Raw genomic sequence first — 26,021 nt, forward strand, 5'->3', positions numbered from 1 at the left:
CCGAAGTGCTAACCAGTAGGCCACGGCTGCCCTGTTTGCTGTGTTGTTTGAACACTAACCTTGTGTCTCTTCGCCTTGTGTTATAACAGTCAAATTATCATTCTGTGTTATTTAATTTCTCCATGTTCACGTCTAATTATCTGTTATGTTTAGTAGCTGATCTCGCGGAAGGAATGGTTTCAAAATAAAAAGTGGTTTCAAAATAAATTTTTGAAGAGACTGAGCTGAAAATGTCTCACTTTCATCCAGACTGAAATATCCCTGAGGTATGCACACATTCAAGCAGAAATGGTAGTCATCAGGTGAAAAAGACGGGTAAAACTTCTTATCCGCATAACATATAAATTCCCTTCCTGTTTTAGCAGGCTAGCTAGTATAATACTAAATGGATTATCGTTTTGTTACTAATTAAAGTACTTAAATACATCTGACAAAAGGGTCTCAGGTTGAAAATGCTGGAATTCCCTTTCAAGGTGTTTATGAGTGACGTATTTTAATGTTTCTTCTTTTTCAAAAAAGGATGAGATGGAACCTCCGCAGCCAGATGTGAACAGTCCATATGAAGAAGTTTACAAAGACTCGAGCACCTTCCTTAAGGTAGAGACCAGAGTTAATGTCACTAGTAAACATGTCACTACATGTTGTCTGATGTAAGCATTTTTGTATCTTTTTGGTTTCTGAAAAATCTATTTGCAGATTGATCGTTCTAATATTGGTACCTGAGCACCAATTATATTGAGTCTAATATCCCTGCCATCTAGCAACTGATTTTATGAAGGAAAACTTCCTTATAAACATCAAATAATAAGCTTAATGGCAATATGATTGGTTAAGGGATTTGTGACGCCAGTTTTTTCTACTACCTGACGATGAAGTGCTGAGTTGACAATTCACTCTACCAGAGGTGGACAAAGTAAACAATTCCTTTACTTAAGTGAAAGTATAAATAAGTGTATATATAAGTATTATATACTATTTTGATCCCGTGAGGGAAATTTGGTCTCTGCATTTATCCCAATCCGTGAATTAGTGAAACACACTCAGTACACAGTGAACACACAGTGAGGTGAAGCACACACTAATCCCGGGGCAGTGAGCTGCCTGCAACAACAGCGGCGCTCAGGGAGCACTGAGGTGTTAGGGCCTTGCTCAAGGGCAATTCAGCCATGCCTACTGGTCGGGGTTCCAGCAACCCTCCGGTTACAAATCCGAAGCGCTAACCAGTAGGCCACGGCTGCCGCCAGATACACCTTGTCAAATTTTACTCCAATACAAGTGAACGTTGCAAAGGAAAATTTGTACTTGAGTTGAAGTACAGAAGTACTTGCTCTTAAAAATACTTAAGAATTCAAAAGTACAAGTATTTTTCCTTTTTAGTCAAGTCAAGTCAGTTTTATTTAGTATAGCGCATTTAACATGCACAGAGTGCAACCCAAAGCGCTCCACATACAAGACATTGACACAAAACAAAAGACAATAAGACAAAAAATGCCGGACCGAGCGGCGTAGTCGCCAGCGTACCCGTGACACCCAAGACATGACAAAAACATTTTAAAAACAACAAACACAAAAGATGCCGGACGGAGCGGCGTAGTCGCCAGCGTACCTGTGACACCCAAGACATGACAAAAACATTTTAAAAACAACAAACACAAAAGATGCCGGACGGAGCGGCGTAGTCGCCAGCGTTCCCGTGACACTAAGACATACAAGACAGACAACACGGCAACCAACTTTTTTTGTATGTTGGTCTGAAGGCTGAAGGGGCAATGTCAACCCATCCCATATCCACTCATTTGAGGTATAGCGCCAACTAGTTAAAAATGAAAAAGCAAAAATTAGGTGTAATCACAGGTATCTTTGGCTGACATGTTCAAAACTGCACGGAATTTGAAGTGTAGGATCATTATGACACCCTCTGACTGCATGCCAGTTTCCAGTTTCGTGGAATTCTGTTCATGGGGGGCCCATTCTATAAGTTAATGTGTACATTTGATGACTAAACTCCAATCGGCCTGTAGATGGCCGGACACAGTTTTCTGTGACTATCTCGAGAATGAGTCAATTATTTGTGTATGTTGGTCTCCATGGTTCATGTCAGCACATCCCATTTTCACTCATTTGAGGTATAGCGCCACCTAGTTAAAAATAAAATGACAAAAACGAGGCACTGTAATCGCAGGTATCTTTGGCTGACAGTTTCTAAACTGTACGATCATTAGTGTAGGATCATTATGACACCCTCTGAATGCATGCCAAGTGTCGTGGAATTTCGTTCATGGTGGCCCATATAAGCTACATGCACGCACACATACACACACACACACACACAGAAACACATACATAAAGACACACACACACACAAATAAATACACATACACACACATAAAGACACACACATACACACAGTATGCGCACACACACACACACACGCACACCCCCCCCACACACACAGAAATAATGATTAACAATTATTCATGGGGGGTGGGGTACATTAGCCTTATCTGTTATTTCCACAACCCCAAAAAAGAACTTTTATCAGGATGCATAGTATCCTGGATCCTGAAATAACTTAATAACTGAAATAATTTAAAAATAAAAGTCTGCCTGCCTCTACGGGAATTTAACATAGGGGGGTGTATACTTATGCACCCTGTTTTTGTGTGGGCAGCCGTGGCCTACTGGTTAGCTAGCACTTCGGACCTGTAACCGGAGGGTTGCCGGTTCGAACCCCGACCAGTAGGCCACGGCTGAAGGTCCCTTGAGCAAGGCACCTAACCCCTCACTGCTCCCCGAGCGCCGCTGTTGTTGCAGGCACCTCACTGCGCCGAGATTAGTGTGTGCTTCACCTCACTGTGTGTTCACTGTGTGCAGTGTGTTTCACTAATTCACGGATTGGGATAAATGCAGAGACCAAATTTCCCTCACGGGATCAAAAGAGTATATATATACTTATATACTTTAATGAAGAAAATTTCTTTATTTATGATACATTATTGATTCACAAAAAAAATAGTGTCCTAAAAAGTTGGATTCCAAAAGATGTTTTTTATTCCTCTTTTTAGTCAACTTTAACATGGGGGTGTAAACTTAAGCAACCCACTGTATAAACACGCACGTCGCACGCGCACACATAAATCACGCTGATTTTAAAGTTATCTACAATAACTACCAGTGAGCAGTCACTCGCAGCATATAGGCACTAGTGCAGCACTTCACTTTCCACCACTACCATTAAGAAACTGTTGCTATGCTTTCATGTGCCACTGTTACGGTTATTTCAGGATGACTGCATAAACATAAACCTAGCAAGATCTGTGGATTTGTGTTGTGTCTTCACAGGCTAATATTCTCATGCGAATAGTTCTTTTTTGAAGTGGCCAGCATAGGCTACTATTTTAACCCTTAGAACCCAATTGACGTAAAGTGCGTCAAAAAACACACCCTTTCTTCTCTGTTACATTGCTCCGGAACCGTTCATCGCAGCGAGATGAAACCTTTATTGCGTGACAGAGCAGAAGTGGGGCTTTCCAACGAGACCACGCACTTGTCTGTGCGATCAAGTATGAAAATTAAAAAAAATCATGAAATTAAATCAAATTGCATCATATTTACAGCCTATACTTCTCTGCGTTCACCTGCGCACCCATCCCTCTCGTTTGAATTACTCGCGAACCCGTGATCGCATAGATATGGCAAGCATATCAGATGAAAGAGGAGACACAGGGCTATTCATTGGTAAGGATCGATAATGTATATCGATCCTTCTGTCTTATAAAAACAGACAAAATGACTGCAAAATAATAACGTCATGTACACAAACCAACGCTGCACTCAGATGAAAGAGGAGACACAGAGCTATCATTTGATACCAAGTACATCCTTCTGGGTTATAAAACAGACGAAGTGACAGCAAAATAATAACTTCATATAGCCGGACTTACCCCACGTTTTTGTCTGTTTTTGTGGCAAAGCATGTTTATTATCCAACGCTATCGTGTGTTTCTCTATGGCAAAGCATGTTCATAATCCGGTTTTGAGATCCTAGCAAATTCCTGCATGGCATCCAATTCAAGGCTCACATTGCATTCCAATTTGTTCAACAAAGAAACACCTTTTTTGCCTTTACTTTGTTTATGGCAATGCAGTATAAAGTTGAGAGTCATTATGAGTGCATACACACGCAGGCTAACACGCAAACTCGGGTCAAGTCAGGTCAGATCAGTTCGTGTCACAGATATGGAGCGCAGAAAGGTCATTTTTCATCACTAAATAAAAAATGGCATTTATTTCCGTAAATCACACACCACATATTTCTGTAAATTACTCAGCCACAGAGTATCCCTCCAACATGGCAATTATATTGCCTGATTCAGGACAGTCTGCCCTACACACAAATGAAATGCATATAGAGCTATGAGCTTGCTGTGGTGAGATACATGACAAAATGTAAGAATTTTTATAATACGCTTTTTGTATTTTAATTCTTTAAAAATCAAAATGAAATCAGTGCCAGTAGTAACACATGAACTGATGGCAGATCTGGATAGCCTAGACTCTGCTGAAAAAAACAATATATAATATGTGTGTGTGGCACTTACAATGACCAGAATAAATCCTTATGAATAAAGGTAGTGAAAATGCCCTTAAAACAGCTTAATCCGGACCGTGACACATTCACAGAAAACTATGACGCTGCTATTTAGACCTATGAGGTAGACAGACACACATATCCACACCCATTCATCATGGTGGAATATCTCACAAACTCTTTACTCAACATATTACAACCTAGCCTGTCGAGCCAGACCCACATTAAAATGTAGGGTCTGGGCACTCACCGTTCGCAGTGCTCAGTCCGAGGGGCGGGATAATCAGTTGTCTTTCAGATTCCCTCTGCACGCAATAGGACAGCGGCAGCGCTATGAGTCCCATGCGTTTCCCACCAGCGGAGCTAGTTTGCCAACTTAATAAAAGCTTAACTCGTGTCACACTGTTCGCCAACAGCAACATCCATCTTATTTGTTTTCAAGTAGCAGGGAATTCAAGCCAAACCGTTGCAACTCTGCCATCAATCATTATGTTAAGCCCACCTAACGACTCTATATACGATTTCATTGGCCTGATTGAGTTTCGATTTCTGGAGCTCACAAGCCAACGGAGAGTTACTAGACTAGCCCTGGCAGCAAATGTAATTTGCTGCCGCTAGGGGCGCATCTAGATTTCTAGGCTAATTACAACCCATATATCAGAATAAATAGCAGACCTCACGGAACACAAAGGTGTAAAGCAGGGGTGGGCAAACTGCGGCCTGCGGGCCGGATCCGGCCCGCCAAGCACTTTCATCCGGCCCGCTGAGCATTTCATTTGGTTATCAGGCTGCTTGCTATTTTTTTCCTGCGATAGAGACGACGTTGGTTAGCTTTACTGCAAACTGCTTTTCACTCTCCTTAGAGAATGTTTACGTTTGTAGTTTGTAACGTTTGTAGTTGTGCGGCCCGCCGGCCAATTTTCAAAACCCAGTGTGGTCCTTGAGCCAAAAAGTTTGCCCACCCCTGGTGTAAAGCATTTCCCTGTACAATTAGCGGTTCCAGAGTAATTCAGTTTTGAAATTGTAGCACATTTCTATGTGGTCTCCAGCTTTGGGCTTTTCTTCAATACATTATTTCATTAAAGGCCAAATACCAAATAAATGTTAACAATATCGCCTAGATAGCTGTAAATATTAAAATCAGAAGATATACAGCTCATGGCTAAGAGTTTGTAGATGTAGCCTTAAGGGCTGTCACTTTACATTCGAAAATCGATTGCACAATCGATTGGACCAAACAACACAAGTTTCGAAAACTAAAATAGGGAATCGATTTTAACCAAATATGTACACTATTAATTTTAAACGAATTAATCAAATAAAAAAGATAGATGTAACAAAATTCACAAACAAGAATATAAGAATATAAAAGAATTCCGAAGTGCAGTAAGCATTGCGAAAGCTAAGAAGAAAATTCCCACCAATTTTACGCACCGGAAACAGCTGTTTCAATCAGCTGCTGTGCTGCTCGTGTTTTGCCATAAAATGGAGGACAACGCGATCAACCTGTGCGACATGTAGAGAGACGAGTGATGGGCCCTAATAACTTGAGGAGTTCGATGTGGAAGTACTTCGGATTTTTGGTATATCAAACTATGGAGAAGAACAAAGCGGTAGGCTATGCAAACTGTGCAATCGAGTTCTACATAGGCGAAATTTGTTTGACATTTCTAATCGTAAACACAGACACAGCTATGTTGAAGCCTGCGGTCATGTTTGTCACTGATGTAATGGCAGTCCACTCGGCTTATTGTTTTTCGAGAATGTTGCACTCCTGTTTGTCATTGTGCACGAAACTTCACGCCAATAAATCATCAGAAATATTGCTGCCTTGCGTCTACAAGCGCCCTCTTTACGTTAGTCCTAATGCCTGTTAGTTGTTTATGGATTGGCCTATATTTGGCGTTGAAAATAGAAACGTCTTTAGACATAAAAAAATCGATTTTACAATCGATTCAATGAACACTTATGTCTCAAAAATCGAACAGGATTTTTTCACAAAAGTGACAGCCCTAGTAGCCTTAATGAGTTATTTTCACTAAATGCTAAATATTTTTTTTTTTTTACATTACATTACATTACATTACATTTGGCTGACGCATTTTTAGCCAAAGCGACTAACAACATGGTAAACAGTTTAAGTTTAGAGCAATTCTCAACAATATTAGGACAATTTAAAAAACATTAGAGTACAGTAAGAATAAGTGTATCAGTGAGTGCTGTTTTTAACAGTTACGTGTCAGTTTAAGACGGCTGGTGAGTGCTAGGATCAGCAAGACTTGTTGTAAGTGTTGCTATGAGAGGAGATGTTCTCTAAAGAGCTGGGTCTTCAGGAATTTTTTGAAAATGGAGAGGGATGTCCCTGCCCTTGTAGGAACTGGCAGTGTGTTCCACCAGCGAGGAACAACAGATGAGAAAAGTTTGGATTGGCCTGAGCGTACCGGAGGTAGAGCTAGACGTCGTTCGTCTGAGGAGCGCAGCGGTCTGGAGGTAGCGTATGTCTGTATGAAGGCATTCAAGTAGGTGGGAGCAGAACCGGAGACTACTTTGTAGGCGAGCGTTAGAGCCTTGAATTTGATGCGGGCCGCCATAGGTAGCCAATGTAGCTGGATGAGTAGCGGGGTAACATGTGCCCTCTTGGGTTGGTTGTAGACCAGGCGCGCCGCCGCGTTCTGGATCATCTGAAGTGGTTTCACTGCGCAGGCTGGGAGACCTGTCAGGAGGGCGTTGCAGTAGTCGAGTCGTGAGATGACTATTGCCTGAACCAGAAGTTGGGTGGCATCTTGATTTAAGTAAGTCCTGATTTTCCGTATATTGTAGAGTGCGAAACGGCATGACCGGGCGACTGAGGCAACATGATCTGAGAAGTTTAGTTTTTAAAGCTGAGCTGTGCTTAAAGGTACACTATGCAAGATTTACACCTTAATATAACCATTACAAAGCCAATTTGATGGTAAACGAACTTGTAATAGGCGAATCGCTCACCTAGCATAGCTATAGACGTAGCGTGTCCCTTCCGAGAAAACCAGCCATGCAACTTCAAGAACGGCGGCACAACAAATCTCACGAGAATCGTGAAACATTATCTTTTCAGTAAATATAGCTCTTTGGATATAGTTTTTGCCTGTTGTTAATCCTTCATCACCACAACAATGTCAGCAATAATGACGATAACGTGACTGTTACGAGCCCATCAAATTATATGAAATGGTGCAACATAACATACAAAGGCCATAGAGAAGCGGTGACGGTGTATAACAACTTAATTTAATAAAGGATTGTGGTTTGACATAAACGGAGCATGGTGGTACTAAAGCAACTAAAACAGAATAGAAAGGAAACCCTGACCACACATATCTGCGGGGAAATATAGATCTTGCCTGACTCCCGACCAGAAACAAAAGACATGGTGTTGTTGTGAGTCTTCCGGGTCCGCTTATTGCTGTGCTGAACTAAACCTAAACTAAATAACGTGAAACCCCATCACCGAATACCACCTGCTCTAAATATGAATTAACTAAAGACAACAAAGATCAATCCCATATGGGGAACGTGCTTGGACAACAAAATAACTAAATCTACACAAAAAGCTAAACAAAGAACGTGACGTGCCAGCGAGGCACCACGAAGCTGCCCTGCGTCTGCCGACGGGATCGGACGGGAAGCGAATGTCAGAGCCCGCCCAGACGTCAAACAGGGCGTCCTTATAGACGTTGCCCAACCCACAATCAGCGCTTGGCGGGACGCAAGATGGCCTGTAGGGGGACACAAGGAACAGCAGGAGTAACGCAACAAAGTAGCGCAGCAGCGCAAACACTGTTCAACCTGCCCTGAATAGCGTAACACCCCCACCCTTAAAGAAAATAAATTGGGGGTTTAAGTTAACAATATAATGAATAAATATTTACAAATAAACATATTTACAAAAAAAAAGTAGTGAATAAACTACTTAGCATTCAGCAATGGCTCAAAACCCGCTAAACTGGAACAGAAGAAACAGAAGAGGGTTAACGTGCAATAAGTACATTAATTAATTTTTTTTTTTTTTTTTTTTTTTTTAACAACTTTTATCCCATTTTATCCCACAATTTATTTACAATGACATGCACATCAAGCACGAGACAATGCATCTGCAACTACATTGTCGCGTCCTCGGATGTGCCTAATCTCCAAGTTATAACCTTGCAGAATCAAACTCCACCGCATTAAGCGCTGGTTACAATTGCGCATGCGATCGAGAAAAACTAAGGGGTTGTGATCTGTATAGATCACAACCGGACACACAGCACCTCCAACATACACCTCAAAGTGCTGGAAGGCAAGCACAAGAGCAAGGGCTTCCTTTTCTATGGTCGAATAAGCCCGCTGATGACGGTTAAATTTGCGCGAAAAGAAACAGACAGGGTGTTCAAGACCATCCCTGTCTTGTTGCAAAAGAACAGCTCCCGCTCCTAAGTCACTCGCGTCAACAGCGATGGAAAAAGGTCGAGAAAAATCCGGAGCGGCTAGCACGGGTGCAGTAGTCAGCAGTGCTTTAACAGACTCGAAAGCAGCTTGACTCCGTGGAGTCCAATTGTAAGTCACTTTCGAGCTGAGCAAATCAGTGAGGGGCGAGGCAATGGCAGAGAAATTTTTGCAAAATGACCGGTAGTAGCCTACCATGCCAAGGAAGCGACGGAGTTCGCGGCGGGTAGTTGGAGGAGGATAATTCAAAATCGCCTCAACTTTAGACTGGACAGGACGCACCTGCCCACGGCCAACCACTTTACCCAGATATACAACAGTAGCCTGGCCAAACTCGCATTTAGCCAGGTTAATGGTTAAATTAGCTTCCGATAGTCTGCGAAACACAGTTGAGAGATGTGCCATATGCGAAGGCCAGGTGGCGCTATAGATCACCAAATCATCCAAATAGGCCTCGCAATTAGGCACGCCATCAAGAATGCCGTTGATGAGCCTTTGAAAAGTGGCGGGCGCGTTACGAAGGCCAAAGGCCATGGCGGTATACTGTAAGAAGTGATCTGGCGTCACAAAGGCTGAAATCTCTTTGGCACGAGGTGCCAGCGGAATTTGCCAGTAACCCTTCAACAGGTCGATTTTACTGACAAATACAGCTGAGCCCAGGCGGTCAACACAGTCGTCAATGCGCGGTAATGGGTAGCTGTCAGGCTTCGTAACGGCATTCACCCTTCTAAAATCTGTGCAAAAACGCATGGAACCATCACTCTTCGGAACTAGTAAACAAGGCGAACTCCATGGGCTATTACTAGGTTCTGCAATGCCATTTTTCAGCATGAAGTTTACCTCATTCTGAAACAACATCCTTTTGTGTGGATTTGTGCGATAAGGATGCTGTTTGATTGGGCGTGTGGAACCCACATCAATGTCATGTTCAATTACCGTTGTGCGACGAGGAACATCAGGAAACAAATCCTCATGCTGTTTAATCAAGGAGATTAAATCATTACGTTCTAATGTGGATAAACTAGACAAGAAAGAATTTAAGTCATTAAGAAGCTCAGAATTCTTCATTCTCCCTTCAATAACCTCAACTGATGGAGTACGGCCATCATCTTCCAACAAAGCACTCGCCACAGCACCCTGTTGTACCAACGGAAACGCATTTTCAGCTTGGGCCGTAACCACCAGCGACGAAACAACTTCAGCACCACACGTTTTGGACAGCGCCACTTTCGTTGCGCAAGCGTCATTATTTATGATGGTTGAAGTGCACGGAGACTTAAGTTCAGGAGCTGAACCTTCTTCTCGATCACAATACAACTTCAAACGGTTAATATGACATAGTGTGGTCTTTCTCCTTCGATCTGGAGTGGAGATGACATAATTCAGATCATTCACTCGCCGTTCAACACTATAAGGTCCGCTATAACGAGCCTGCAAAGCAGAGCCCATCACAGGAATCAACACCAGAACTTTATCACCAGGACTGAAACTTCGGGAAACAGCCTTCTGATCAAATCTCTGCTTCATTCTCTTCTGAGAGACACCTAAATTTTCTTTAGCCAGCTGACATGCACGACTGAGCCTACAACGCATGTTGGACACGTAATCAGACAAGCTGAGACACTCTTTCGGCTCAGCGAGCCACGACTCTTTTAGCAGCTTTAAAGGCCCACGAACCGTGTGCCCGAAAACAAGTTCTGACGGGCTAAAACCCAAACTCTCCTGCACAACCTCGCGCACGGCAAAAAGAGCAAGCGGCACACCTTCATCCCAATCACGCTGGAACTCGAGACAGAAACACTTTAGCATATTTTTCAAAGTTTGATGGAACCTCTCCAGTGCACCTTGAGATTGCGGATGATATGGGCTGGATGTAACATGGTGGACCGCGAGCTGGCGCATAGCTTGTGCAAACACTCGGGACATGAAATTGGTACCACGGTCTGTCTGAACGGTTTTCGGAAGGCCAAATAGAGAGAAGAAACCCATCAGGGCCTTGATGATGACAGGAGCTGTAATTTTACGGAGCGGAATTGCCACTGGAAAACGAGTCAAGCTACACATTATGGTAAGTAACCATTGATTCCCAGACTTTGTTTTAGGCAATTGTCCAACACAGTCTAATATTACGTGTTCAAAGGGCTCAGACGTAACTGGAATCGGCTGTAAAGGCGCAGGTGGAATCACCTGGTTAGGTTTACCAGTGACCTGACATAAATGACATGTTCGGCAATATCTCACGACATCTCTTTTAATACCTGGCCAAAAAAAATGGCGTAAAATTCTGTCAGTGGTCTTATTTACACCGAGATGACCCGCGAAGTGATGGTCATGAGCTAAACTCAAAACTTTATCACGAAAAGAGACTGGGACAACAATTTGAAAGAGGACTCTCCACTCATCTTGCGCTGAGGCCGTAAGAGGCCTCCACTTGCGCATTAAGACACCATCTCTTATAAAATAGCCGTGCGGCGAATGCTCAATGTCTTCTTCAGAAATAGCTTCTGAAAAGAGAGAAGACAGAGACGGGTCAATTTTCTGTTCCTTAATAAGCTGCTCGCGACTCATAGATAAATTAGGAACATCAGAAGGAAACGACAGTGAAACAGAATTCAAAAGTAAATCACTATCGCTAGAGAGTGAAGGTCGAGCAATAAACGTATCACTAAGATCAAGTTGATCCTCAATTGCAGTCTCGTTTTCGTTTTTCGCCATAGCGCGAGTAACAACGCTAGAGGTGAAAACCTCGGGGAATTTAAATGACAGGTCATCAGTACATGTTTTGGGGAATGCATGAGACACAATGGGGCCAGGCAAGACTTTTCCACCACACAAATCGTTACCAAGTAGCACCGCTACGTTTTCAATAGGCAAGGAGGGGCTTATGCCCATGGTAACATTGCCAGTAACTAAGTCAGACATAAGAGAAATCTCATGCAGAGGGACGTTAACATAACCCATTTCGAATCCACGTACAAGAATACTATCACCAGTAAAAGTCTTATCACTGAAAGGCAACACATCTTGCAAAATAAAGCTCTGTGAGGCACCAGTATCACGCAGAATTTTTATCGGAACGCGCTCACTAGGCTCACCGGGCAAAGAGACAAAGCCATCCATTATAAAAGGCGCAAAACCGTGATTGTCAGTATTGGTGTCTTCTCTACTCATGGGCAAGTTTGAAACACACAAACCCACCTCTGATCTATAGGAAGCTGGTTGATTCGCTGCCTTATTTTTACGCTTTAGAGAATAACACTCGGCCAGAACATGCCCACGTTTCTTACAGTAGGCGCAGGTCGGAACTGTAGCATTAGATAGCGGCAGATGCCTATCTGGAGAGCGGGCAGACACGGGCATGGTTTCTCTAAACATCTTAGGCACATTTGGATGACTGGAAACGTTTTGTGGAAACTTAGAGTTAGAAGGGACACGCTTATGTGTGAGCACATATTCGTCAGCAAGCACGGCTGCATGACCAGGAGTCAGATTTTTATGCTCACTAACATGGGTAGCGACTGTTTGAGGAAGACCGTTTTTAAAGTCTTCAAGAATAATCAAGTCACGAAGAGATTGGAAAGTTGTCACTTCTTGAGAACTAAGCCAGCGATCAAATAACATTTCCTTTTCTCTAACATACTCTACATATGTGAGAGGTTCAGGTTTGTGATAAGTGCGAAACTTTTGTCGATAAGCCTCTGGCACAAGAGCATAGATGCGTAAAACAGCATGTTTGACTTTTTCGTAATCTGCTGCGTCCTCTAGAGTTAATGAGGAATAAGCTTCCTGCGCTTTTCCCGTGAACACACATTGTAGCGTCATGGTCCAAATTTCTTTGGGCCATTTAAATGTCGTCGCTACGCGCTCGAAATGTGCAAAGAACTTATCAACTTCGCTCTCACTGAAAGGTGGAACAAGGCGAATGTTTCGAGTTATGTCAAATTGATCTGGCCTGAATGGAACACCAGCCTCACGGGCCTTCAACTCGAGTTCTTTAATACGCAATGCCTGCGCAAACTCAAGGTCTTTTAATCTCAATTCGTGCTCTCTTTTTTCTCGTTCTCGTATTGTCTGTCTATCAGCCTCCAATTTAGTTTTTTCGCGTTCCCATTCAATTTCCTTTTCTCTTAACTGTAAACGTTTTAATTCCAGTGCAGCTTTACTAGGTGAAGGTGAAGGGTCAGTAGGAGGGTTTTTACCAGGCGACGTAGATATATCAGGAGATACTTTCTCAAACACTCCCAGTTCTCGCAATTCTTCAATAAGCTTATCCTGAAGCTCAGCCTTGGAAGGGCTACCACTCACCTCAAGTTTATAGTGGCCAGCGACTCTAACAAGGTCATCACGCGTTACAGTTAACAAAATCTCCTGTGTAGGAGCGAGAATAAACGCGTCTAAATCAAACATTGCGGGTAACACACAAAATTCTCTAAACGGGCAAAAAGACGAAAAATGCACTAGAAAAACAAGTCACCGAAAATCTACGGCACAAGACAAAGGGCGATCACGACAAGCTGATGCGCACCAACAGCGCGCAGTGCGACCACCACGGAAAAAGATTTTCACAAAGGGAAAATCGGACTTATTTAGAAAGGCCAACAAATTAGGCCACAAATATGGTTCAAAACCCGGCTAAGCGAGCCCCCATTTATATGTTACGAGCCCATCAAATTATATGAAATGGTGCAACATAACATACAAAGGCCATAGAGAAGCGGTGACGGTGTATAACAACTTAATTTAATAAAGGATTGTGGTTTGACATAAACGGAGCATGGTGGTACTAAAGCAACTAAAACAGAATAGAAAGGAAACCCTGACCACACATATCTGCGGGGAAATATAGATCTTGCCTGACTCCCGACCAGAAACAAAAGACATGGTGTTGTTGTGAGTCTTCCGGGTCCGCTTATTGCTGTGCTGAACTAAACCTAAACTAAATAACGTGAAACCCCATCACCGAATACCACCTGCTCTAAATATGAATTAACTAAAGACAACAAAGATCAATCCCATATGGGGAACGTGCTTGGACAACAAAATAACTAAATCTACACAAAAAGCTAAACAAAGAACGTGACGTGCCAGCGAGGCACCACGAAGCTGCCCTGCGTCTGCCGACGGGATCGGACGGGAAGCGAATGTCAGAGCCCGCCCAGACGTCAAACAGGGCGTCCTTATAGACGTTGCCCAACCCACAATCAGCGCTTGGCGGGACGCAAGATGGCCTGTAGGGGGACACAAGGAACAGCAGGAGTAACGCAACAAAGTAGCGCAGCAGCGCAAACACTGTTCAACCTGCCCTGAATAGCGTAACAGTGACCATTTTGGCTACTATGATCATATCACATTTTCATGTATCTGTAGTGGGTGGTAAAAATGTTGAGTGGCTGGTAGATTTTTGGAATCCAACAGCCACAGTGGCAGGTGGACAACATTTTTAAATTCCATCCCTGGCAGAAACACATAAACACACATACACATGCAGGCAAACAGGAACACACAGGCAATTTCCTAAAGTCTGGAGTGAGTGGAATGAGACTATTTCATGTGAGAGTGATTGCTACCCTCTGCCATCGTCGTTACTTCTCAGCTTTTTCCGCACAGCAAGAGCCTTGCCTGTTAGCATAGCTTCAAAGAAAGATGGCAGACAGTATTTGTACATTCTAGGAGTGAAGTCCCATCCCCTATGGCCGGATTGAAAACATGCAGAACTAGCAATGTAGTCTCCAGCCTCTGGCTAAAAAATCCTCAGATGACGCAAAATGATGATTTTTGCACCATTGGGGGATTTTTTTTCCAGCCAAGAAATACAGATATCTCTCTTCTCAGGGGAAATGAGGGCGGTAAGCACAATCATTCCAAAATACTACCGGTTTCTAATGATGCAAAGCTTAATGCAAATCGGTGAAGTATTCCTTTAACCGTATATTATATTTTGCATGTGATTTTTTGCATTTTCATGCACAGGTTATTCTTTGGAATTGCATTTCTAGTTTTATTTTGGTGTTTTTGGTTTTGAATTTTGAACAAATGTTTAAAAGTGTTGCATTTTAACTTTTTATGTTGTATACAATTTGAAAGGGCTATTTTCCCTTATTAGATTTCTATATTCCCTTTGATTTCTGGCCTGTACCATAGCCACACCATAAACCTTTTTGTGCTACAAATATAAAATAAATTTTATGTTCCACTCAGTCTGCAAAGAGCAAATTTGTGTAGCTCCATAGTCACAGGGATGTTGGAATCACTGAATAGTGCTCAGTCCATTTGTCCTTGATAATTACAATAAAGGTTAAAATTATGAATTCACTGTGCTCTCTTTACATTGTTCTAGGGAACACAAAGCCTAAATCCTCATAATGATTATTGCCAGCATTTTGTGGACACAGGGTATCGTCCACAGAACTTCATCAGAGATGTTGGTAAGCACAGGGTATTTTATTCAGTATTTCAGCAGTAAGTGTTGGGGTTTGTTTGGCATTTTGTCCTTAATTGTTTTTTCAAGATCCATTTTAAGTATTTTATTTTATTAGGAGCTGTTTTAGTCATTTAATTACTATCAAATGTATTTTCCAGGCTACTAATATGGTGTTCCAAATGCATTTTCAATTGGATTTGCTTAAACTAGTGCAGTGCCTGTTCAAACATTAGCCTGGCTCCGCTCTCCTACGTACTTCTGCTCAATTTTCCCTTCAGTACGTCGTCTGGGTCTGCGGTATATTCGTGGGTTTTCTCCTGCAAAAATCTGCAGGTCCAATCAGCGAACAGAGGGAGTGGCTGAGAACGATGACGTTGAGGTTGTGAGCTAGTTTGAGCCAGACATACGTCACGACCAAACGTTAGCGATTGGTTATGGCAGATCCAGAGTGGCTCTGGGCAGATCCAATAGTTTTAAACTTCAACAGAGTACTCGCCTTCAAGGAAGTTAACGCTTGGCAATGGAAAGTGGCCAGACTCTCTACATTATGAAATGTACCAGAGTCTGGTAGGACCAGGCTATTCAAACATGCCATTCCTGTAGAAAACCCATAGCCCAATTACATGACCGCAGGTATGCCTGCTTTAAACATACATCATTCCAGCTAAACATTCAATATTGAATACTGAATATTATCAGTCACAATTGTCGTTGTTTTTTTTTCAAAGTCTCAAGTCCAAAGTAGCCTGAGTTATTCGAAGTGTCAGTTCATTGCACATAATTCTTACGCAATTTTGAATAGCCACTGCATACCCGTGTTTGTTGGCATGTTGCAATATACGCTGAATCATTTTATCCAAGCAAACTGCATACAGGGAGTGTTTATTGTTGATGTCAGGCATGATAATCATCCAAACATCTTGCATTTTGACCCGTGATGATGATTCAGTGCTCCCATAACTCCACTTAACCCCTCTGTCTCTGGTCCTGCACTGTGCTGTGTAAGTGGGTGAGTAGCTACAGTAGAGCCGAGAAACCCAATGTGTGCTTCTTTTACCGATATATTTAACGATATCTTTTGCATTACTAAGCAAAGCCCGCCTCTTTGTTGGTATGTCTGTCAAACATTGCAGAATCTGAAAAATCCTGAGAATTACCAGAGATGCTATTCTGTGAAACAATCCTTACAACATGGCAAATAGGTTATCTCTGAATTACAGATGGAATCATTATAGTTAGAGTTTGTCAAGTCAGTGAACACTCACGTTATCTCATTAGCCTGAAGGAAGTATTGCTGAAGTAATCTATGCAGCAAATAGAGGTACACCTCAGATGCAAACAGGTCCGATAAATCTGAGTTTGCCTAGCATGGACTGATTTTCTTGTCCAATACTCAAGGCTTCCTTTCTGGAATATTAAGGTCACCCCTTTACTGACAGTATTGTATTTTGCTTCTGTTAGAACAAAGTTGGTCAAATGTTACATTCCATGACTTTCCCCTGACAAAAAAAATATAATGAATGGTACAATATACAGACCACAATTTTCAAAGCAGCTGCATAGCGTTCTAGAATCATTTACTTTTTTAAAAAACGGAAAATAAAGCAGGAAATGAATAAATAGGCATTGAAGCCACTCAAGCAAGCAGTAATGGAAAAAATCTAGGAACCTGATAAACGCAAATGCTAAGATATTCGTATTAATGTATTTTGGCAAGTAAATTTTAAACTGCTAAAAAAAAGTCCCTGATATTCCCTGACTTTGCCCCCAAAATGATAAGATTCCCTAACTTTCCATGTCTGGAATAGACTTAATTAAAATGTCATGATATTCCAGAAATTCCACGACCTGGGGGAACCCTGTGAAAATGACACAGCCACATGCCAAAAGGTTGTAAGACAATGTGGTAGAAACATGGAATCAAAAAGGAAGTGTTTTCATCCTTTTTAACATTTTTATGAAAAATGACATGTCCAAAGTTATTCATACCCTTTTTTGATAATCCATGGAAACATTTTTTTTGTCATAACAGCACTCAAAATGGTTCTCATGATGGCTACCCAGACATTCCATGTCTCCACAATGATTCTAGATCACACATTTATTGCAGCAATCCACAGGGCTATATGTTAACTTATTTTGCATGTAGCACTGGTGCTACAGAGGTTAAAATATTTGCAGCACCAGCCACAAAATCTGTAGCATCGGTATAACATTTCTAAAATCTCTAAAAACAATCACAAATTGGGTAGTTTGTCACAGTTTATCAATTGTGTTTGGGATTTAGGCCTACTGCAAGTGGATTGATGAAAGGTCATGTCGCACCTGGCTACATTGTGTTTGAGAAGAGCAAAAGCTATCAGCATATTATTATATGTTATTTGGTTGTTGTGTGTTTTGTTTCCATGCAGTTTGACTTTTCAACGGGTATCAGTTTAGTTCATATTTCTAGTTTTTAGATTAGAGTATATTCAACTTTATTTTCATTGCACAAGTGAATTTTCTCTCATGTGCCAGCAATTCAGTGAACTGGGATTTCTGTCCCATTTTGTCTCAATTTAAGTGAATCCATATCCTACTTTAAATATTCAGTGTCGTAGCCTAGGCTAATGATGTCCGACATGACTTGTCACATAAACATTGTCTATATCAATGGCAATGACTATACAAATAAAGTCTATTAAAATAAAGGTCCAATATTAGATCTGATAAGGTAGCATTTTAAATGGGTGATATAGTTTTTTTTTTTCTTTAACCACAAGCTCTGCGACCCACCCAGAATGGTTCTGCAACCCACTTTTGGGTCCCGACCCACCAGTTAAGAAACACTGGTGTAATTGATGGAAGCCACATCCCGATCATTGCACCTGAAGAGTATCCTTGTGACTACTTTAATAGGAAAGGATGGCATTCCATTGTATTGCAAGCAGTTGGGGATGGTAAAGGTCTATTGTGGAATACATGCGTGTGCTATCCACGTAGTGTGCACGATGCAAGAATACTAATAGTGGGGCTGTTAAGCTCAACGATCTTGCTTTTTATGAAAGAAGCATGAAACTTTCAGGGTTTGTTCTTGATTACCTACGCTTTAATTTAAGATATGGAGGCATTCTCAGTTTGACCTCTGAGGTCAGATAGAGGTCACTGACCTCTGTAATATGTTGTGACATTACAGGTGAATGGGGTAAAAAAATTAAATAATATATATCACCATGAAACTTTCTCAGTTGATTACTCATGTTAAGCTAAGAAAAAAATGTATTGAAAGTTTTTTTATATTTTAATGTTTAAATATGCAAATTAGGCCTTATCTCATTAAAAATGTGCTAATTTGCATACATTTTGAAAAACAAAATCAGATTGTCTGATAAAGCCAGGCTCAAAATATCTTTTTCATTTTGTTGTCATATGAGATGGGAAAATAATTACTGAGGGGTTTATGGACTTCTACTTCTATTATCCTGTAACTCAGCTGTACCACTGTGATATGAAATGTCTAGGCCCGAAATTAGAAATGGGTGTATCTTAGTAGGGCTGGGCGATATGGCTGAAAACTGTATCACGATATAAGTATTTCATATCGGTCGATAAGATACTTTTCCATTTGCATCGGGATTGAGTTGATTAGAATTTAGCAGTCAATTTGAATGCAACAGTTTTGAACAAATTCGTGCAGCGTGCTAATGATGCTAACCGGATTTAATAGCAATTCAGTCGTCTTGCACGATTGTGAATGTGTGGATTACATGCGCATGCTGAGGAGGGAGAGGGGGAGAGGGAGAGGGAGGGAGAGAGAGAGGGAGGGAGAGAGAGAGAGAGAGAGAGAGAGCGCACGGGGCAAGGACTCATTGAGAGTCTGTGTTGAGGTAGGCCTACTTCTATCGTCTACTCTGGTAGAGTTGCACATACTAGCTACAATGCAAGATATATTTAGCCTATTTATCTATGGACAACGTAAGGTGGGAGGTGTGTGTTGCTTTTAATTATCGAATGTTCTATCAAACACATTTTTTATTGATATCGATTACATGTCTATTGCGATACATATCGATATCGTTTTATCGCCCAGCCCTATATATTAGGATCTAAATGTGATAGAAATGTAAACTAAATATGTTTTTCCATGTTTCTGGGCATGAGGAACTCATCTATAGCATTGATAGCACTCTAAGAGGTCAACATCATTAAGTGCAGTGAAGACCACTGTCAAAAGATCCAATGATTGGGCAAATCCAAGTACAAAATGTATAATTTCACCAAACAATTCCATATAAATATGGACATGACAAAAATGTAGCCCTACTTGAACTTGAGCTATCAGAAACTCACAACTTGAACTCCTATCACAAATCCCCAATGTAACACTGAACAGGTAACATATCAGAATTCTAAAATAGTACAGTGAAAGTTGTTGTAGAGCCCTTAGCTTTTGGGGGTAAGAAAAAGGCCTACAAAACAGCTTTAGTCACTGCAGTCACCAGCACATGTGCAGAGTGCTGTGCACATTAATGCTGCCTTTTTGCATTTACAGTGCCCGGTACAACCCTTTTTACAACCACAGTGCACAAGCTCATAGCATGCCTGTGATGCCTCAGGGAGTATTGTCCAACGTGGCTGCATCTGTATCAATCCATTCTGAAGGACTTGGTAACTGTGGGCTAGGAACCAAGGCAAGGTTCCATATGTTAGCCTGGTGCATTGCTCTTTTGATGTGTTGCCTCAAAGCAGCTTGTAAGTAATACAGATCCCGTTTACACGAAGGGAAAACGCAGACTTTCAACTTGGTTTGGCCTCTCATTTACACGAAAACCACAAAAACAATTTGGAAAACTCCAGTTTCGCAGTTGCATGTAAATAGGGAAACTGGCGTTTTTGCATTGTGACATGTTGGTCTCTCCTTTGTTTTCGAATCTCTGACTGGCCACCTGTTTGCTCGAAGTGTTCATGTCACCCTTCCCCTGCTGTTTTTATCATTGTTGTAAACAGAAATATTTTCACAAACGAATACCCTGCTATAGCCTATACAGTTAACAACAAAATTATTCATACCCCTGGCAAATATTGATGTAATGTTGATTTTCTCTTCACCAATATGTTTGTTCTGACTGAAAAGGACACTGCCATATGCCAAAAGGTTGTAAGACAATGTGGTAGAAACATGGAATCAACATTTTTTTTATATAAAAAAAGTTTTTATCTTTTTTAACATTTTTATGAAAAATGGCATGTCCAAAATTATTCATACCCTTTTTAACCTTTAAACACTGTTCGTTGCTACCCCCTTAATTTACTGTTCGCGGTCAAATTTGACCGTACAGTTTTAATTGCTCTTATTTGTAGGAGTGCATGTATGGAGATGTCTTAAGGGGCTATCACATTGTACACGGTATTCGCTGCGCTCGCCGCTAGGTTGCTCTTGGTTGAAGTGACGTCTCAAAGATTTTTGTTGTGATTGCCGCTGGGCTCAGCGCAAAATACCAATGACTTACATGTACAGCGCGCCGCGGTACAACCTGATTGAACTTGACCGTGGCGCGCACAAGGGCGGCAAAGCGTTAAAATGCCGCTTGTGCTGCGCTTTGCTCAGCGCAGCGGCAGACCAGTTCTTGCACGCGCAAGCCATTGACTATAATGTATTTCATAGCGCATGCCGTGTGTAATGTGACTGGCCCTTTTCATCTCCTTGATGAAAATTATACTCTTTCGCATTCATTTCCGTAAACAAAAAAAGTGTGACCAAGTTGAATAAATCCCTCAAAATTCAAAGAAATTAGTCACAATAAATGTCATGTGTTCAAATGCCTTTTGTGAAGGATATCATAAGGTCTTGAGGCAATTTGATGAAAAATGCCATATTTATGGTACAGGGAATGTGTAAATCGGTCATTTTTGACCAGAACAGTGTTAGAAGGTTAAATAATCAATGGAAACATCTTTATTTACCATCAAAGCTCTCAAAATGGTTCTTATAATACCTACCAAGCCTCTCCATGTCTCCACAATGATTGTAGACTGCACCTTTTTAGCAGCAATCTGGGTTTTGAGGCAGGAACGATTATTTGCCATCACTTTGGCCTTGTGCTAACTTTTTTGACTGATTTAGGTCTGGACTCTGGCTGGGCCACTCTAAAATGTTGACGTTGTTCTCTGTTACCATTTCTTGCCTTGTTTGGCTGTATGTTTGGTAATGGTCCAATGATGCCTATTGGGGCAGGTCTCTTGGCACACTGCCTGATCTTTTCCTCCAGAATCTCAGTGTAGTAGTGCTGGGCGGTATGACCAAAAATGTATATCACAGTATTTTTAAAAATTCTTACGGTTTCACGGTATATGACGGTATTTTTTTTTCATGCATAATCAGATGTTCACAGCATTTTCTACAGGTTGAGAGAGGAATTGCTGCAGTGCATTGACTAAGGATGGTCTATTTTACTGTCATGATGTAGAATAACTCCACACAAGGGGTAATGCAGTTTTGCATGGCCCCAGAAAATGATGCTTTACATGTGTGGCATGTACAAAGCATGTTATAGACATGAACTGAGCAATACTAGCTGGCTAGTTAGAAATGATCCTGACTGTCATCAGTGCACCAAAACGAACTTTTTTGTTAATGTTTTGCCTAGCGAAACCGAACCGAAGCTCATGGCAGGCTAACAAGACATCCACATCCACATGAAGTTAACGTTAGCCTACCACTAACGTCATGCAAACCACACAATGACAATAAGGCATGTTTCTGATAGGCCTATTTGTCAGAGTAAGCATATTAGCAGAGAGGTTTTATTTTAAATTAGCCTAGAAATCTAGACGCACCCTAGCGGGGGCAAATTAATTTGCTCAGCCTGTACGTCTAGTATCGAACCGTAGGAATTTCTATTGGCTTAACACCGTGGATGTTCTCCAATCACAGCGCTCTATTTCGTTAGAGAGTCTTAAGGCGGGCTTAACAGGATAACGACATCCTGCGACGGTGAACAACAAGGAAGGTGGCTATGGCGAACGAAGAGCGGTTGTTTGAATCGGCGTTGGCGTCAACTTTGGAGGAGTTGGACTTGTGCTTTTCTTTGAAAGTAGAACAACACAATGCACTTAAGTCATTCCTTTTTGTCGACCGGATACGGATATGGTCGTAGCGCTGGCCTATTGCATGCCTAGGCAGTTTGAAAGACAATTCTCTGCCCGCCCCTTGGATTAAGCAGGTGAATGATTCGATTCCAGACTATATATTTCAATGATATAGGATGGCCCGCCAGGCTAATTTTAAATTGTATAATTTTCAAAAAAGTATAATTATTGCAAGTTGCACTACTTTTTGTATTGGTTTTATACAAGATGTTTGTGAAATTTGCACAGTGAAAGTTCTGTATTTTGACTGCAATTGTCTTTGCATTCTGATGCATTAGAATCATAAGTGGCTCTTTGTAAACAGCATCATTTTCTGGGGCCATGCAAAACTGCATTACCACTAGTGTGGAGTTATTCTACATCATGACAGTAAAATAGACCATCCTTAGTCAATGTACTGCAGCAATTCCTCTCTCAACCTGTAGAAAATGCTGTGAACATCTGAGTATGAATGGACAAAAAAATACCGTCATATACCGTGAAACCGTAAGAATTTTGAAAAATACCGTGATATACATTTTTGGTCATACCGCCCAGCACTACTTGCTACCTGGATAATTTCAGCGGATTCTTAAGGTGAGACGAATGATAAGTTCATTAAACTTCACTGTGTTCGGTGGTTTGCTAACTAACGACATCACCTACTAGCCAGCTAGTTACAGTACAGCTGTTGAACAATCTCAATAGAATTTTTGTGACGGTAAATCCCCTTCAATGCAGTATCCCTTAACGTTTTTCCTTAACTAAAGAAACAATTTAAGGTATTCTGTGCAACACCCTTAAATAAACCCCTTACCTAAGGAGAAATTAAGCCTTAAGGGTCATACTTCAGGGGAAAAACTTAAGGTGTTTTGTGTTTACCCTCACCATGCCTCGCAGTCGCACCATGCGTGTGTGTGAAAAAAGTCCCGTCTGAAACACTGTTGCGCGGCACATCGTTCCAAACGTTGTGTAATCAAATACACCGGTATGGCGGTATATTAAAAATTCATATCATAACAAAAATATACACCGGTATACGGTGTGAACCGGTATACCGCCCAGCACTACAGTGTAGCCTCTTGCTTTAGTGTTACCGTTTACTTTGAGAAGGTCACCAGGTCCCCCTGGTTGAAAAATATCCCAAAAGAATACTTTTCTAACCCCCACAATTGAAATGGACATGGTGTCATTGGAATTTAATGCTTCTTTTTTATGCCAATCTTAGGCCATGTCCCTGGGTCAAAAAGAATTCCAACGAAAGCTAAATTCTTTGTTCAGGTGTGCCCTTATACTGTAAAGGTTTAGCTGAGTTGTGCATGTTTGGAGAAGTGTGATCCATGATCAGCATCCAAGATGACCAAGTGATCCATTTTTAGATGGAGTGAAAATTTCAACCACCAAAACACCATCCACAATGTGGAGAATAGCTATAGAATGTATTAGTTTTGGGTGTTTTTCAGACAATGGAACCTGGTGAACTTCTCAAAGTAAACGGTAACACTAAAGCAAGAGGCTACACTGAGATTCTGGAGGAAATAATCCGTCAAAAAAGTGAGCACAAGGCCAGAGTGATGGCAAATAATCAATATTATAAGAACCATTTTGAGAGTTGTAAATAATCAGTGTTTCCATTGATTATTTAAAAAGGCTATGAATAATTTTGGACTTGCCATTATTCATAAAAATGTTAAAAAATATCAAATCGATTTTTTTTTATTCCATGTTTCTACCACATTGTCTTACAACCTTTTGGCATGTGGCAGTGTATTCAATATTTGCCAGGGGTATGAATAATTTTGTTCTTAACTGTATATGGAGGATAACAGAAGTAGATGTTTTGTCAGTGATCTTCACTGCACTTAATGATGTTGACCTCTTAGAGTGCTATCAATGCTATAGATGAGTTCCTCATGCCCAGAAACATGATAAAACATATTTAGTTTATATCGGTATCACATTTAGATCCTAAGATACACCCATTTCTAATTTTGGGCCTAGAAATTTCATATCACAGAGGTACAGGTGAATTACAGGATAATAGAAGTAGATGTCCATAAACCCCTCAGTAATTCTTTTCCCATCTCATATGACAACAAAATGAAAATGAAAAAAAATATTTTGAGCCTGGCTTTATCAGACAATCTGATTTTGTTTTTTTAAAATATATGCAAATTAGCGCATTTTTAATGAGAAGGCCTAATTTGCATATTTAAACATTAAAATATAAAAAACTTTCATTACATTTTTTTCTTAGCTTAACATGAGTAATCAACTGAGAAAGTTTCATGGTGATATATATTATTTAATTTTTTTACCCCATTCACCTGTAGTGTCACAACATATTACAGAGGTCAGTGACCTCTATCTGACCTCAGAGGTCAAACTGAGAATGCCTCCAGATCTTAAATTAAAGCTTAGGTCAGCAAGAACAAACCCTGAAAGTTTCATGCTTCTTTCATAAAAAGCAAGATCGTCCTTATCTTAAGAGCTTAACAGCCCCACTATAAGGCAGTCACATTTGTGTGAGGTCCTAAATAAAGGGGAATTACTAGGGCAAAACAAAGTGACCAGCTCTGGTTTCAGTGTTGGACATTACCTGATCGGTGACCTGGCTTGCTGAACTGGCTGATGAAGCCCTTCTCTGACACTGGCACACTGTCACCTGAACAACATGCCTAAAATGACAGACTGTTCAGTGCACACTCAGTTGTAGAGATCTTTTGGGAGATTAAAGGGACGATGGAGGTGTCTCCAGAGATTTGTAACTGATTCTGAACCAGTACCAGAATTGCATTGGTGGAAAATGGAAGAGAGGGGATGTTCTTAGATATTGCCTCTCAAGAATGCCTCGTCCAATTAAATTTTAATAAATAGTTCAATCAGGCCTAACTGTTGTATATGTTTTCGATACCCAACCCTAGTAAAGAAATGATTCTAGAAAGAATTTCATATTAGAGATGGCACAGAATTTCCGCTAGAAAAAAATGGTGCCGGTCAAAGTGACCGGCAGAGGTTTCGTTTTCCGGACATTTTGATGATATGCCGGTCAAATATCCTATTATCCCTTCTTAATTAGTCAAATTGAGGAAAACTGGAGACAGGCTATGTAGCTTAAAGAATGACATAATCAGGCTATAGACTGCAACATGTTCATTAGCCTAACTTAAACCTGCCTAACAAGATCTAGCCAGTATCTTCGTCCGCTTCGTTTGTTGTTTTAAAAAGGCTATGTTGTTTGTTGCTGCTACCCACGTTATCTCCAGTGGTGACTGTTTAACTTACACAGATGCGCACACACAAGAATGAGCGCTCACACGACTATCCCCTAATGCTATACCTCTTTATTTGATAACAATAAATTAAGAAATGTTTCCTATTCTGGGAAATGTTTAGTTTCTTTTTCTTTCAGCCGCGGTTCAATGATACCGTTTAATT

At 41.1% G+C, this 26,021-nt stretch overlaps 1 protein-coding gene across 1 annotated transcript in view; it reads left to right on the forward strand.

Annotated features, from left to right (window-relative positions):
• mettl14 (methyltransferase 14, N6-adenosine-methyltransferase non-catalytic subunit) overlaps positions 1-26,021 on the forward strand; it is a 78,836-nt gene that overhangs the window by 32,498 nt on the left and 20,317 nt on the right. The window contains exons 4-5 of the mRNA XM_076272429.1: positions 520-597; positions 15,393-15,480. Coding sequence (XP_076128544.1) covers positions 520-597; positions 15,393-15,480 — 166 coding nt within the window. The remainder of the gene's footprint in view (positions 1-519; positions 598-15,392; positions 15,481-26,021) is intronic.

The sequence above is a fragment of the Alosa pseudoharengus genome, unplaced genomic scaffold (genome assembly GCF_046254945.1).
Source record: "Alosa pseudoharengus isolate Yale_2024_CS ecotype anadromous, Long Island Sound unplaced genomic scaffold, YU_APseudo_1.1 YU_APseudo_1.1_scf_7, whole genome shotgun sequence".
Lineage (NCBI taxonomy): Eukaryota > Metazoa > Chordata > Actinopteri > Clupeiformes > Clupeidae > Alosa > Alosa pseudoharengus.